This window comes from Ptychodera flava, chromosome 9 (genome assembly GCF_041260155.1).
Source record: "Ptychodera flava strain L36383 chromosome 9, AS_Pfla_20210202, whole genome shotgun sequence".
NCBI lineage: Eukaryota > Metazoa > Hemichordata > Enteropneusta > Ptychoderidae > Ptychodera > Ptychodera flava.
This window is the reverse complement of record NC_091936.1, coordinates 32,634,683-32,648,823: the sequence shown is the minus strand read 5'-3', so window position 1 is coordinate 32,648,823 and position 14,141 is coordinate 32,634,683. Positions and strand designations below refer to the sequence as shown.

The following is a 14,141-nucleotide window of genomic DNA, read 5'->3' as shown; positions in this document are numbered from 1 at the left end:
TTCATTGATAACAGGAAAATGCGTTTGAAAAGCGAGGATCATCGACACAAGAATTAGAGATATATGGATGTACGATGTTTACCAGCCTATGATGTGGCCTGCATAAAAAGGCGTGTGGCCGCTTTATTGCTTGTGGAGGAACTACAACTTTGAAGGCGACTTCCTTAAAACTATTCCATCACACGACTTCCCTAATTTTTGAACGTATGGTACTTGAATATAATTAGAGAGAGAATCTAGTCACTACAGCCTTTGTTGTTTCAAATCTGTTTCTTTTAATATTTTTGGCCTTTTTGTCGTCTAATCGCAGGGGACTGTGGGTATCGCCAGCATCGCTGCGAAACTGGTGGCGACCACGGTTACTGCATAAACCATAATGATTACGTCTGCAACGGAGAGCAAGACTGTTATGATAATTCAGATGAGAGTGATTGCGGTAAGTGATCTATGGATAGCGATACTCGGAGCCCTGAGGACTTTGTATAGCATCAGGTCGGATGACCGAGTAGTTGACGAGTGAATTAAATAGTTGTCTGCACTTAAATTTGATGTTTGGAGAAATATAATTGTGATTTTATAGCAGTGCGAGAGAGAGAGAGAGAGAGAGAGAGAGAGAGAGAGAGAGAGAGAGAGAGAGAGAGGAGAGAGAGAGAGAGAGAGAGAGAGAGAGAGAGAGAGAGAGAGAGGAGACCGACCAACCAACCGACCGGCAGACAGACAAACAAACAGAAGGGAGGGCGGAGTTGCGTTGTCGAAATGTAGAAGGTAACCTTGCGTTCATCAGCATTTGCGTACCTCCAAAGATAACGTCTTTTTCGGTCTCAACTCGTACGTAGATGATGGCGATTGTCTCGGGTTCAGGTGTACAAACAGTTCAGACTGCATATCTCAAACTGAAGTGTGCGATGGCACGTACGACTGTAGTGACGGCAGCGATGAACTCAACTGTACGTCAGGTAAGAGCTTTATTTAAATGGAATTTTTAATGAGTGATTGAGCAGAGGATTGTTACCTGTTCTCTGATCCCTGCTTCTGCTCACTGACAAAAAAAACGCGTACTTAGGCCAAAAAAAAAAAAAAAAGAAAGTTTCTGGTCAGGCCTTTCTTTAAAAAATGGTGCGGCGACGCGGCTTTTTTTTTTTTTTTTTTTTTTCTTCCTCCTCAAGGGAGGGAGCAGGGTCAGTTAAAGCACCAAAGCTTAGCGGCTAATTTGCATAATCATTTGCAAAATATTAATTTATATTTGCATATGGATGTAAGCTTGCACATGCATCCACACATACATGTACACTCACAACAAAATGCAATGGTAACACACAAGTGTGCAGTTTGAACATCATGGAAACTCTTTATTACACTTAAATAAATCATCACAGTATTGTAATTACAATTGCAATTAAAACAGAAGATTCAGATTGAAACTTTGAGAGCAAGAAATGGTTCGTCTGATTGGAGTTTCATTAATACATATATTGCTAATAAATTGTCAAAACTTGCCAACAAAGAGGAAAATTCACAAATTTAAGCTTTACACAATTCAAATGCAATTGAGTTTTATATCATTTTTGAACGACAAACACCGCGAATAATTTCAACACGGGGATAGATTTCAACCAGCGGCCCCCCCCCCCCCCCCCCCCCCCCCCCCCCCGCATAACTTCTACTTCCACTGAACATCGTCGTTCGATTCTTGATTTTAAAAATACCACCAAGATGATCACAAGACATGAACTAAGTACAACTAGAAACCCTCGAAAATCAGGTGTAAAATCTTTCAGAGAACGTGTCAGAGTGGAACCACACGCGACGCCAGGATCAATGTCAACACGTTATAAACCTGTCGACCAACATGGCCGCCGCCATATTGAAATTTATGCAATGTGATCGTGATCGTACTCAGACAAAACTCATCGTTGTACAATGATAATCAACCTCACCAGTCAACTCTTGTTTCTTTTGCGGTCCATTTCGTTGATCAAAGCATGGGAATGTGATCAAAGGCCTGCTAGTGCTACACCGCCTACCTCTGTGAACACTTGTCCGCGATGTATACTGTCTTTGTTGGTCGTAATAGTCGTTCTCTGGAATGAAAATTTGTGAACAACCCAGCCGATTCTTCTATTGTTTTAACGTTCCTCTCAACACTTCCGGACAACTTATCTGATGCATATCATACTTCACACCTTCCACTCTTTCACCAGGTTAAAAGTTGCAGTGAGCGCTTATGTGTAGACAACGCATGCATCAGCTGGTAGCTACGCAGAGCGTATGAACTAAAGGATGGCGGGAATATTTAAAGCGCAGCGGGGAGAATCAAAGCGTAGCGGGGGGGGGGGGGGGGAGGCGAAAGCGTAGCGGGACCGCTATGGCCTGGGGATAACACTGAGTTTTGTAGTTTTATCAATATAGTAACATTTAATGTTCATGCAGTCACTGATCATGTGCCCGAAAGAATTTTCTTTCTCTTCAGCCGTTTTGGTTTGGTGTTATAGTAATCAGTATGTAGTTTGCCACAGCCGCCGGCCTCAAACCAGGAAAAAAAAGGGTGACGCGCTGTTGTTCAAGTGACGCGCGCGCTGACCAGAAACATTTCATTTTTTTTTTTGGCCTTATATGTGAAAAAGTCGTCGTCAGCAATTTACCTTTTTATTCAGACGAAAACATAGGGAACCAGACATTCATCGCTCAAAATTATTTCTCTACAAAACCAAACTGAAGACAGGTCGTCGTTTTTTATGTATATAACTCTGTAAAGTCTAGATATTAAAGATGGAAACATTTTATTCCTGAAATTCTGAAAATGACTCTTGGATCGGATGACTCAAAGCGTGGTCTGTCCTAACTTCCCACGTCTATACGATGACAATACAAGTGCGACACATGTACATGATCAAAGTACACCAAAATATGATGTGTTATGAAAACACCCCTGTGTCACAATATGCCTCAGGGAAACAGCGATGTATTTCTGGTAAATAAACAGCCCCTCGCTGGGTAATGAACGGACACCATGGCCCATATGACCAGACAATATGAGTTCACCATCACTCTTTTTTCCCAACAGCTTTCACATGCATGACCGGTATGGTGAAGTGCGCCACCATTGACTATTGCATATACCCGAGTTGGGTCTGCGACAACTACGCCGACTGCAGTGATAGAAGCGATGAAGCACCGTTAGCTACTTGTCCTTCTTCGTCCGCAGGTAATATCACATTCCAGTCTGCATACATACATACATACATACACACCAGTAACAACTATATATATATATATATATATATATATATATATATATATATATATATATATATATATATATATATATATATATATATATATATATATAAGACGCTAATATCCTCAACCGTGTTCCCAGAACTGATACGTGTAGAGCGAGGGACATTACGATAGCAAGAATACTGTAATTTTCTTTCTAATATGTACATTTTGGTAACATAGGGAATACGACGGGTAAATTTGATTTCCCAGCTTTTTTATGATACATCGGATGCATAACTATATTCGAAAGTAGAAAAATTGCCGTTTGAGTCAGCATTTCCATAAGAGAGTGCCATTATTTCGCTTAACGTTCAATTTGTTTCTGGGATAAAAGTTGGAATGAATTTTACAGACATTGACAGTGACATACGCCAAACACTGTTGACTTCTGTTCACTCAAAAATGTAATTTCAGTTTCCCAGGCTCAGCGCTTCTAACATCAAGTCAGGTCAATTTTCAGCTGCTGTATTGTCGTATCATGCATTCCATCAATTAACTTTTCCCCATCTAGCACGCAAGCGACGCAGCAGCAGCAGCGGTGTGAGTCCCACGTCTTCAAGCGGTTGTTACTGGTGCTCCGCCAAGTACGGCAGCGACAACACGACCCTGCAGTGCTTCCCACTGTGGTACGAGTGCGACGGTTACGAAGACTGCGTCGGTGGCACGGACGAGTCAAACTGTGACAACATTAATTATCATTGTGAGTAACGAAAATTTCTCTCTGTGAATGAAATTTAACACTGATCAATGACATGGGTCATACTTTACAATTGGTAAATTGAGGGGGGCGTCACAGTTTAAAATGACTACTTTGACAGGGTCAACTTTTACAATTCTTACATTTCTTAGATTCCACCTTCCCATCACTGTAAGTAATGATGGCTCCCTTACTGCCTCGGAGGGCAAACCACATCATACCCCCTAACGCCTCTGCCATCTCCAGGTCTAATGTGCGCTGCGTAATATATATGAGTGTAAACATGTAGACACCCGTCATATAAAAAAGTACGCCTCTTTGTTTCTCCATGTTCGGATTTCCTTCCATTTCCGAAAAGTGCGATTCGATAGTCATTAAGCTTATCATTGCTTTAATGTTTTTGGAGACTGGACTGTATAACTATAGTGTCTATGGTATAGTCCAGTGGATCAATCAATTTATCAAACAGCTAATTGATCGATTATTTTCGTGCTCAAAACGTATATTTTTCCTGTTAAACTAAAATGCAGTTTCTGTCTCTGAGCATTAGACGTGTCTACTATAAGGTTATGTTCATTGAGGCTAATCACTTAGACCCTGGTAGCAGGGTCTATGGTTTATGGTTATATTGAATGACGCCACTTCACAACTTTCCCAGCTCACATAACGCTACGAATGTACCCTTTTCACATCATAACTCACTCACACACACACACACACACACACACACACACACTCTCTCTCTCTCTCTCTCTCTCTCTCTCTCTCTCTCTCTCTCTCTCTCTCTCTCTCTCTCTCTCTCTCTCTCTCTCTCGTCATATTCAGTGACACTTATTTACATCTTACCTGACATAAATTACGTTGTATTAAATTTACATCTTGACCTTTTCCAGGCCCCGATAATTTTTTCGCCTGCACTGACGGTGAGTGTATCCATGAGCAGTTTGAATGCGATGGATGGGATGACTGTGCTTCTGGTTCCGATGAAGACAATTGTGGTAAGCAATTTTCGCTGTCTGTGTATTTTGCAGCAATTTCCCTCTGGTTCCTTCTCTTGAAAATCAGTTTCTTTTCATGAACACTGACTGAAGTACAAGCTCTCCGCCGAACGTACGAATCGTAATTAAACCACACTCTGAGTTCAAAAATCGCTAATGTTTCCAATAATATATATATATATATATATATATATATATATATATATATATATATATATATATATATATATATATATATATATATATATATATATATATATATATATATATACATATTTTGGTTCTTATTGAAATGGAACGGACTAGTCAGCACGGGCTTGTCACGTGCCTCTCTGTGACATCAACAAATCTCATTGTTCTACAGAGGAACCAACGAGGAGCAGCAACTCGTCGACCATCAGTGATTTGTTTCAGGATGGATGGTACAGCAAATATCTACACATCACCGATGAGGAGTGGTTCTACGAAGATTTCGAGGATAATTACTTGCAGGAGAAATATAATGTCGGTTTCGAAAGAGTTTCAGTGAGTATGGCTTGGTAAACCAGAGACCCTCGATGGGAAAACTCTTCTGTCTGTACCAGTTTGTATGTATGTATGTATGTATGTATGTATGTATGTATGTATGTATGTATGTATGTATGTATGTATGTATGTATGTATGTATGTATGTATGTATACATTGCATGTATCTAATCTACCTACCTATACCGACCTACCTATCTATCTACCTACCTACCTACCTATCTATCTATCTATCTATCTATCTATCTATCTAGCTATCGATCGATCGATCGATCGATCGATCGATCGATCGATCGATCGATCGATCGATCTATCGATCGATCTATCGATCGATCTATCTATCTATCTATCTATCTATCTATCTATCTATCTATCTATCTATCTATCTATCTATCTATCTATCTATCTATCTATCTATCTATCTATCTATCTATCTATCTATCTATCTATCTATCTATCTATCTATCTATCTATCTATCTATCTGTCTATCTGTCTATGAATGCGTGTAAATGTGTGTGGGAATAGATACCCTGGAGTAAATAAAGCCACCTCTTATCTTTATCTAATAGTAATATGTGCACGGAGCGTGTAAGTATTATTTCTGTTCTCTGTTCCATATAGAGCGAAGACCCACCTGACTGGCACGGATTTGCCACTTTCAGCGCCACCGGTGACTACACAGATTTAGAAGATGTGGTCAAGCTAACAAAAGCAGAGATGGCCGACCTTGGACATCAAAATGAAGACTTCATATTACAGTGCACGTTCGATCAAACGAAGTGCCACTATGAGTAAGTACGCGTATGTGCATACTTTGACTCGAAGCTTTTTCGAGCCTCGCTTACAGTTTATTCGGAAACTCAAATATTTTCATTAATTTTTCTTGTCTACTGTTTGCATTGCCTGTTTTTCAAGCCTGTACAGCCATCGAATATTTCCCGATCGTCTTTTTATGAAAATCGAGTATTTACTTTCCCCTTTACAGATAACAAAGGGTACTGTGGCTATTTCTAATTTCAAATATACGTATGTTCTCGATAGTTTGTTCATGATTTGCTTATCTAATCCTACAATTTCCACGGTGAACCAGGATTTCATTTTTGATTATGTAAGAGAATGTCTTAAAATTTCGTGGAGGAAAGTGCGCGCAAAAAGTTAAACTCCCCGTTGAGGGGGTGTATCACCATATAGTTTTGCATTGTACAGTTGTTCCGTGGGAAACTCGAAGACAATATTGGAATGTCGTCGCAAACTATATTAATGCGCTGTCAATAGACTCAACGATTTCTATTATCGCTGGTATAATCGAGACGATGTACCGTGTGCTTTTCGAAACTTGTTGACACGATTATCATGAGTTTGTGGTCCTCGTTGTCAGAAACACCCAGTCAATAACAGTTAGTTATCACAATGTATTTGTTCTGGCGACATTCTAACTTGCGTGCAAAGTTTTAAAGGGACGGCTGATAGGCAATGTACCAAAAGAGACATTCGTCTCTGGACAATCTGCCTTCTCTCATACCCGTATGTTTTCTCCTGTGCTTCTTTCCCGTCATCTGTCATCTGGCCTGCTATCCCTGAGTCATTGGGTGTTCGTATGCATTCTCATGAGATATTTTTCTTCTCCCGGTCAGCATTGAAATGAAAATGTGTCCTTTTGTACTGTCGATATTTAAAAAGCGCTCATATTCACGAAACTTTACACAGCCAAGCAAAATTTTGAACATCTTAATTTTTGATATGTTTTGTTTTCAAATTTAAATTTTTAAATAGGGATTTCGAGGTTATTCAAGACGACAAATACGGGAATTGCTTTACGTGGAATCACCATTCTAGAAACATGAGCCTGAGATCAACTGGGCCAGGATCCACGCACGGACTCAAGTTGACGCTCTTCACCGAACAGTCGGAGTACATCAGTATATATGGCCAGGACTCCGGCGTGCGGGTGTCGATTCACGAAATGGGCACGACGCCATTTCCCGAAGACGATGGCTTTACAGTCGCCCCAGGCAAAGCCACGGGTGTAGGATTAAAACAGGTCTGGGAAAAAATTACACCATCATCGTTTTTTGAAGCTGTAACTTCTGACTAATTTTCACTATTCTGTTTCAATGTACCAACTACAGAATTTTACTGTATTCCGATCACCATGACCAATGCCCGGTGTCCTGCTTGCCAACGCAGCCTGTATACGTGAAATGACCATTGTTATTGTTAATAAATGTATTCTAGTCAGGACCTGAATACAAAATTTGAACAATAACAATGCAGATTATACTCATATAGGGTATATTTATGAGCTAAATATTAGGACTTTCTCCATGTTCAGGGATTCGAACCATAAACTATAGATGATACACAGAACAAACAAAATTTAAAAAAAATGACCAAAGTTACAGCTAATGGATCTTTAATTCTGTTTGTAACTGAAAACGTCAGTAATAGCTGAGGAAAACCAACATCTAGGATATGTGTACATCTATCTGAAATAAACATACTTTATAGGGCTATCTCTTACAGGGCGTTTTATGAATTCTAATCATTGGATGTGCGTCTCTTACATCCGCTAGAGGACTGAAACTCCCTACCTGTCGTTTTTCATCCATGCCATATAACCTATAACTTTTTAAAGCTTCCCCCATTATTTTTGTTTTCTTACAAGAATAATGTAAAATTGTTGTTTTTCTAAAATCATATTTAAATGCTAATTGTCTATTTAAATGCTAATTGTTCCACGTAGTCTCGTCTACACAGCCTGTGTGTTACCAGTATTCTGTTTTATCAGTGGTCGATGACTAAATTCCTATTGAAATGCTAACTGTTCCACGTAGTTTGATATGGGTGTGCGTCTCTTACATCTGCTAGAGGACTGAAACTCCCTACCTGTCGTTTTTCATCCATGCCATATAACCTATAACTTTTTAAAGCTTCCCCCATTATTTTTGTTTTCTTACAAGAATAATGTAAAATTGTTGTTTTTCTAAAATCATATTTAAATGCTAACTGTTCCACGTAGTCTCGTCTACACAGCCTGTGTGTTACCAGTATTCTGTTTTATCAGTGGTCGATGACTAAATTCCTATTGAAATGCTAACTGTTCCACGTAGTCTCTTCTACACAGTCTGTGTGTTACCAGTACTCTGGTCTATGGTCGACGACTAAATTTGAGCATTTTGATTGTACTAGAACCATAATTCATTTGTTTAACATAACATATCACACATTACACAATGCCCTGCATGTACTTGCAAAGTTAGCACGTATTTCAAACATACCTTGGGTGGAGAAGAATAATATGGCCTTGTATTGTGTCAATGCAAATATTTTCAAAAGTTGGTGCAGCGCTATTGTCCCTTTACAATCTCTCTTTTCTTTTACAATTTTAGTTGATAATTAACCGCGAAGATCCTCCCCATGGCGAGTGTTCAAATTCAACATCTTTCGAGTCGATGTATGGAGATGGTTATTCAGTTGCAGTGAGTATACTTCTCGTGTTATCCAGTCAAAGCCCCGCACTATCACAAAGCATTAATCAATTTGATGGAATTGGTGCAATGAAAAGGTTAAATTATTAATGTCTGTGACAGATGATAACTTTTCAAAAAATCCCTGCAATTATACACCAAAGCAATTGAGCTGAAACCTTATTTTATTACCTCTGTGTTATTAATACACAGTGTATCGTATTGTAAAAACCTGTGTGACAGCTGTACTGTAACCAACCTGTTGACGACGATTCGAATCACGCATTGGCCGGTGGATATATTAACCCTGTAACTAACTAACTAACTAACGATAGATAGATAGATACTGTAGATAGATAGATAGATAGATAGATAGATAGATAGATAGACAGACAGACAGAGACTGATAGATAGATAGATAGATAGATAGATAGATAGATAGATAGACAGACTGACTGATTGATTGATTGATTGATTGATTGATTGATTGATTGATTGATTGATTGATTGATTGATTGATTAATTCACTTATTATTTATTCTTCCAGGCTTGCAGAAAGCAGTGTTTGCAAGACTACATGGAGAGAGAGTGCGGATGTGTGGATACAATCATGATAAGCGACGTTCCACGATGCCGCATACTCAACCAGACCCAGGGTAAATTGTTTTGTTTCATTTAATTATTTTAAAAAGTCTAGAAGTAGAAGGCCAAAGACGCAAAATTTTGAAAAAAGCATGGAAAGGGGGAAAAAACTTTCACCAACCATTCTGGGCACCAATAATATCGTAGTTCTATTTTGAGAGGCTTGTTTTTCACTGGCTTGAGGAGGGCACTTCGCTTACGGCGGGAATAAAATTTAATTTCGATTGAATGTGTTTTATTCACAGAGATATGTCGCCAGCTGATGTATTACATGCTGCAAAACAACATGCTTGAATGTGAATGCGCTCTGCCTTGCAGGTAACAATCAAATTAAATTAAAAATAAAGTAAATTGACGCGCAGATTCACCCGAAATACTTCGGATTTTGTGAAACTTCACGGACATTTTCTCACCAAAAAGAACACCTTAGCATGCCTGTGTTCGTACTTTTTTATTTCGCTATTACCAAGGTGGCGTGCTGTGCGTCCAGTGTAAAAAATGTTGACACTAATACGAAATTGTACACAAACTAACTAATCCCTCTCTCTCTCTCTCTCTCTCTCTCTCTCTCTCTCTCTCTCTCTCTCTCTCTCTCTCTCTCTCGCTTCTCTCTGTCTCTGTCTCTCTCTCTCTCTCTCTCCTCTCTCTCTCTCTCTCTCTCTCTCTCTCTCTCTCTCTCTCTCTCTCTCTCTCTGCCTTACGTTTGGAAGCATACTAATCGTCCCACTAACCAGGCCTATAGGAGTGCCTACAACATCATTTTCCTCGTTAGCTTTACCGTTTGAGAACACTTTAACATAATTATATTATGAATGACGATTCTTACAATGTTTTTTTTTTCTTTTTTTTAGTGAAATAATCTATTTGAAGACGATATCACAATCTCTTTGGCCGTCCGTAACATATCTGGTAAGAAACTTCCAGAAATAATTCGAATATAGACATAAGCATGAACATTTTCACAAATCTTTGCGGGCCTAGTTGCTTAACGTCGCTACGGGGCAATGAGCTTCATTGACAGTAATGATAGTATTGGTGGGGAAATGGCGACCTATGATTTTCTCTAAAGTAATTTTTCTTTTCAGCCTCTTGGGCTTCGACAATTCGAATAACGTTACAAAAAGTAAACTAACATTTTGCAGACATTTCAGTGTTTCTATAGACTTATATTGAATGATAAATTTAAGACCGTCCTGAACTTACCACAATATGTATTCCAGAACAAATTCCTTTCGCAACGAAAATATGATGTTACTTTTTACAAGAAACTATTATTCTAACATGTTACATCTAAACTTATCAACAGTTTTACCTGTTCACCCCATTTTGACGTGTAGCGGCCCAACTCTGCCTATCGAAACAATGGGATTGTGCCAAGCTTTTGCAGTGAAAGGGTAAAACACCATGTGCATTTACTATGTTCGTTTTCTTCCATTTCAGTATCACCTGTTGAAAACCATTCACTCCATCAACGACAAGACAAAAGACATCAACGACTTTGAGCAAGCGCAGTAAGTGCATAGCTAGCATCTTCAGCCATACACACTGCCGGACAAATCTATCGCGTTGTGCAGTATAATTCTGAAGACAATATGTAATCATGTAGTTGGGGAGGGGGTGTTATCTTACTTTTCGGACCAACGTGATTAATTCTTGCAATTGTTGAAAATTCTCCCTCTATGCGCATGGATGGCGCAGCAAATATCAAACGTAGTATATGCTGTAAGGTTTAGCTTGGTGTGTTATTAATATGCGTACTGCTATTTTCGTGTACTATATGGTTGATCAAGGGTCTATTAGGGAACTCATACATGACTCATAGCAATACCATGTATGGCTGAGCGGTGAGGTGATCATTGGTTGACTCTCCATTGGTGCATTTTAAAGGTATACAGTCACCTGTAATCTAAATATGCCCATATTGGTCAAAGGGGCGTTCTTGGTATTCAAAATGCCAATGTGAGGGCGCTGCTTTTAAAAAGCGGCCACCCGCTTAAAATCTGTGATTGGTTAGATTTTCTCTTTTCCATGGTAACTGTGGCAAAATTGGAACAAGTGACAGTATACCTTTAAGTGTTGTGAGTGTGAACTGTTGCCCAGCTGTCATACCGGCAACTTATCTGTAATTAATTAACTGTGACTGTGAATTCCTCTCGTCCAAAATTAGGTCAAACTTGGTTCGCCTTGAGGTTTATTTTGAAGAGATGACGTATGAAACCATGAGTGAGACACCAAAGTACGAGGTAATTATACAGCATTTAAACTGTAATGTCTCTTTGTGATCATGGTTGAAGGAGTGTACTCCAGGGGAACGATCCAATCGTTTATAGAGTTCTTGGATCACAGATTCAAGCTCGGTGTCTCATCCCTGTGATGTATCAACTCTCCATCGGGCTGAACAAGAGTAAACGTGGATATTGACCCAATGTACAATAGACCTGTAGTGGACCCAATACGTTGTACCGTCTTCAACCGGTCCATTTGAATTTCGATTTGTTTTTCTCGTACTAAACTTAGCACGGTGACCTCCCCTTGATTTCAAAAGGGAACAGTGCAAAGTTTCCTTATGCAAAAGATTTGTGCAACATTTAACCCTTTCACCCCAGTTCCCTGTATACAGGTCCAAAATCACCATTGATACAATGGGTTGGGTGGAACCATGGTGGTGAAAGGGTTAAAGTTTTAAATTTTGGGCGCCTACTACCTTAATCTGATTCTGAAAATCCAAACTTTGTACCCTGGGCCTGGATTGTGACTCCTCATTTTGGAAACTCTGTTAAAGAATTCCCGAGAAAAGTAAAATCACCGCTTTAACCCTTTTCTCTTTTCTGAAGTTCATATTATCCCGAGCAGTGGGCAAACATATTTGTTGAAAAACCTTCAAGCTCCGCCACACTTTAAAAATGAGTGCTTCCGGTTCCACTTTACTTTTGAAACGAATTTTTCTTTTCTGAGTGCCGAATTCTGTTGTTCTCCACCTCCACACAGGGTGTGTACAACTTACTAGCTGAGATTGGTGGCGTCATCGGCATCTATGTCGGCCTGTCTTTCATCACCGTGGTCGAGTTTGTTGAGTTCTTCGTTGCTGTCGTCAGATACTTATTCAGAAGAATAAAAAGATCGATGAAAGTCGAAGCATTGAAGTAGTAAAAACGACACCATGTACTACTTCAACTTTCAAGTCATGATCATCCTTTGCCACATAAAATTTTGACCCATTGGCTTGATTTTTGATCCAAGTACCCCCGCGTTTTCAGAGATTTACACGAGCTTTTATCATTCCAAGCTTTTGCAGCATGTGGTTAGGATGACGAATAAGTACACGCTAGATCACATGAAAACATTCTAAATTAGTGTACTTGCCAGGGGTAGGTTTAGGCTGCATTCTTTTCATGTGCTTTTCACAGTAAGATCTAAGTGCCAAAAATAGCTATTCACTTCTCAAATCTACGTTTTATCGTCACGATGACATTCTCGCTTCCGATTTTTTAAGAATATTAGCGTGCATTATATATTGCTTACAAGGACAATTACGCTGTTCGGGGTAATTTTGCCCTTCATCTATTATTGCCGAAAGTGTTTGAAAAACACACCATTATTGCTGTATTTTCAATTTCCAATAAAAACAATTTTTATAACTTATAAATTATCTAAACAAACTAAGACAAGCTGCGTTCAAAACGTGTTGCTACAGAGTTACATATACATATATAAACACACGTTCTGAGGTTGTTTCAAACTGTCGCCACCAAATAAATATTATTTATCAAAGTTCAACACCACCTCAAACAAAGTATAATAGTAGGTCGCAACAACAATATCAATGAGAGTGCGAAGCTAAGGATAATTTCGTTCTGCTTATCTGTCTGAAGATTACAGGATGCAGGAAACTTAAGTGACAAATATTATTACTTTGTACTTGAAATAATTTGTGTTGTGGTATTATATATATATATATATATATAATATATATATATATATATATATATATATATATATATATATATATATATATATAATATACAATGGCACAATTACTTCAAGTACAAAGTATTAATATCTGTTACTTAAGTTTTAAGCATCTAGCAATAATCAGACTGCTAGATGCATGAAATTTAAGTAACAGATATTATTACTTTGTACTTAACGTAAATTGTGTTGTTATTTATAACGTTCTGCATTGAGCACTATAATTTCCCACAAGGACATCAGAATAATATATATATATATATATATATATATATATATATATATATATATATTACTATAATTTCCCACAAGGACATCAGAATAATATATATATATATATATTATATATATATATATATATATATATATATATATATATATATATATATATATATATACAGAGAGAGAGATTGTTGAAGTATATGTTAGTATGTGTATATTATTGGCATGAATTTTACATAATTTTCAACGTATTTCGTTTTCACTTTGTCAAAAGAAATGCAGTTTGTCACTAAATTTGTTACGTAAATAAAAATGTTGACTCGGAGAGAATAAAGAGT

General features: G+C 38.3%; 1 protein-coding gene across 1 annotated transcript; it reads left to right on the top strand.

Moving 5' to 3' along the window:
* Nucleotides 1-281: 281 nt before the first annotated feature.
* LOC139140717 (acid-sensing ion channel 2-like) lies at nucleotides 282-13,561 on the top strand. Its single transcript, XM_070710103.1, has 14 exons — nucleotides 282-436; nucleotides 837-956; nucleotides 3,794-3,982; nucleotides 4,873-4,977; nucleotides 5,342-5,502; nucleotides 6,125-6,294; nucleotides 7,277-7,544; nucleotides 8,893-8,982; nucleotides 9,518-9,626; nucleotides 9,858-9,930; nucleotides 10,464-10,521; nucleotides 11,053-11,123; nucleotides 11,780-11,855; nucleotides 12,601-13,561. Exons 6-14 carry the CDS (start codon nucleotides 6,221-6,223, stop codon nucleotides 12,757-12,759), a joined length of 978 nt encoding a protein of 325 aa, XP_070566204.1. The 5' UTR covers nucleotides 282-436; nucleotides 837-956; nucleotides 3,794-3,982; nucleotides 4,873-4,977; nucleotides 5,342-5,502; nucleotides 6,125-6,220; the 3' UTR covers nucleotides 12,760-13,561.
* The last annotated feature ends 580 nt before the right edge of the window (nucleotides 13,562-14,141 follow it).

What these genes read in the sequence shown, in the direction of transcription:
- LOC139140717 (XM_070710103.1), top strand. Translation starts at nt 6,221, where the DNA reads ATGGCCGACCTTGGACATCAAAATGAAGACTTCATATTACAGTGCACG. An exon ending in CAAACGAAGTGCCACTATGA is followed by an intron (nt 6,295 to 7,276) that starts GTAAGTACGCGT and finishes ATTTTTAAATAG; the next exon opens with GGATTTCGAGGTTATTCAAG. An exon ending in GAATGCGCTCTGCCTTGCAG is followed by an intron (nt 9,931 to 10,463) that starts GTAACAATCAAA and finishes TCTTTTTTTTAG; the next exon opens with TGAAATAATCTATTTGAAGA.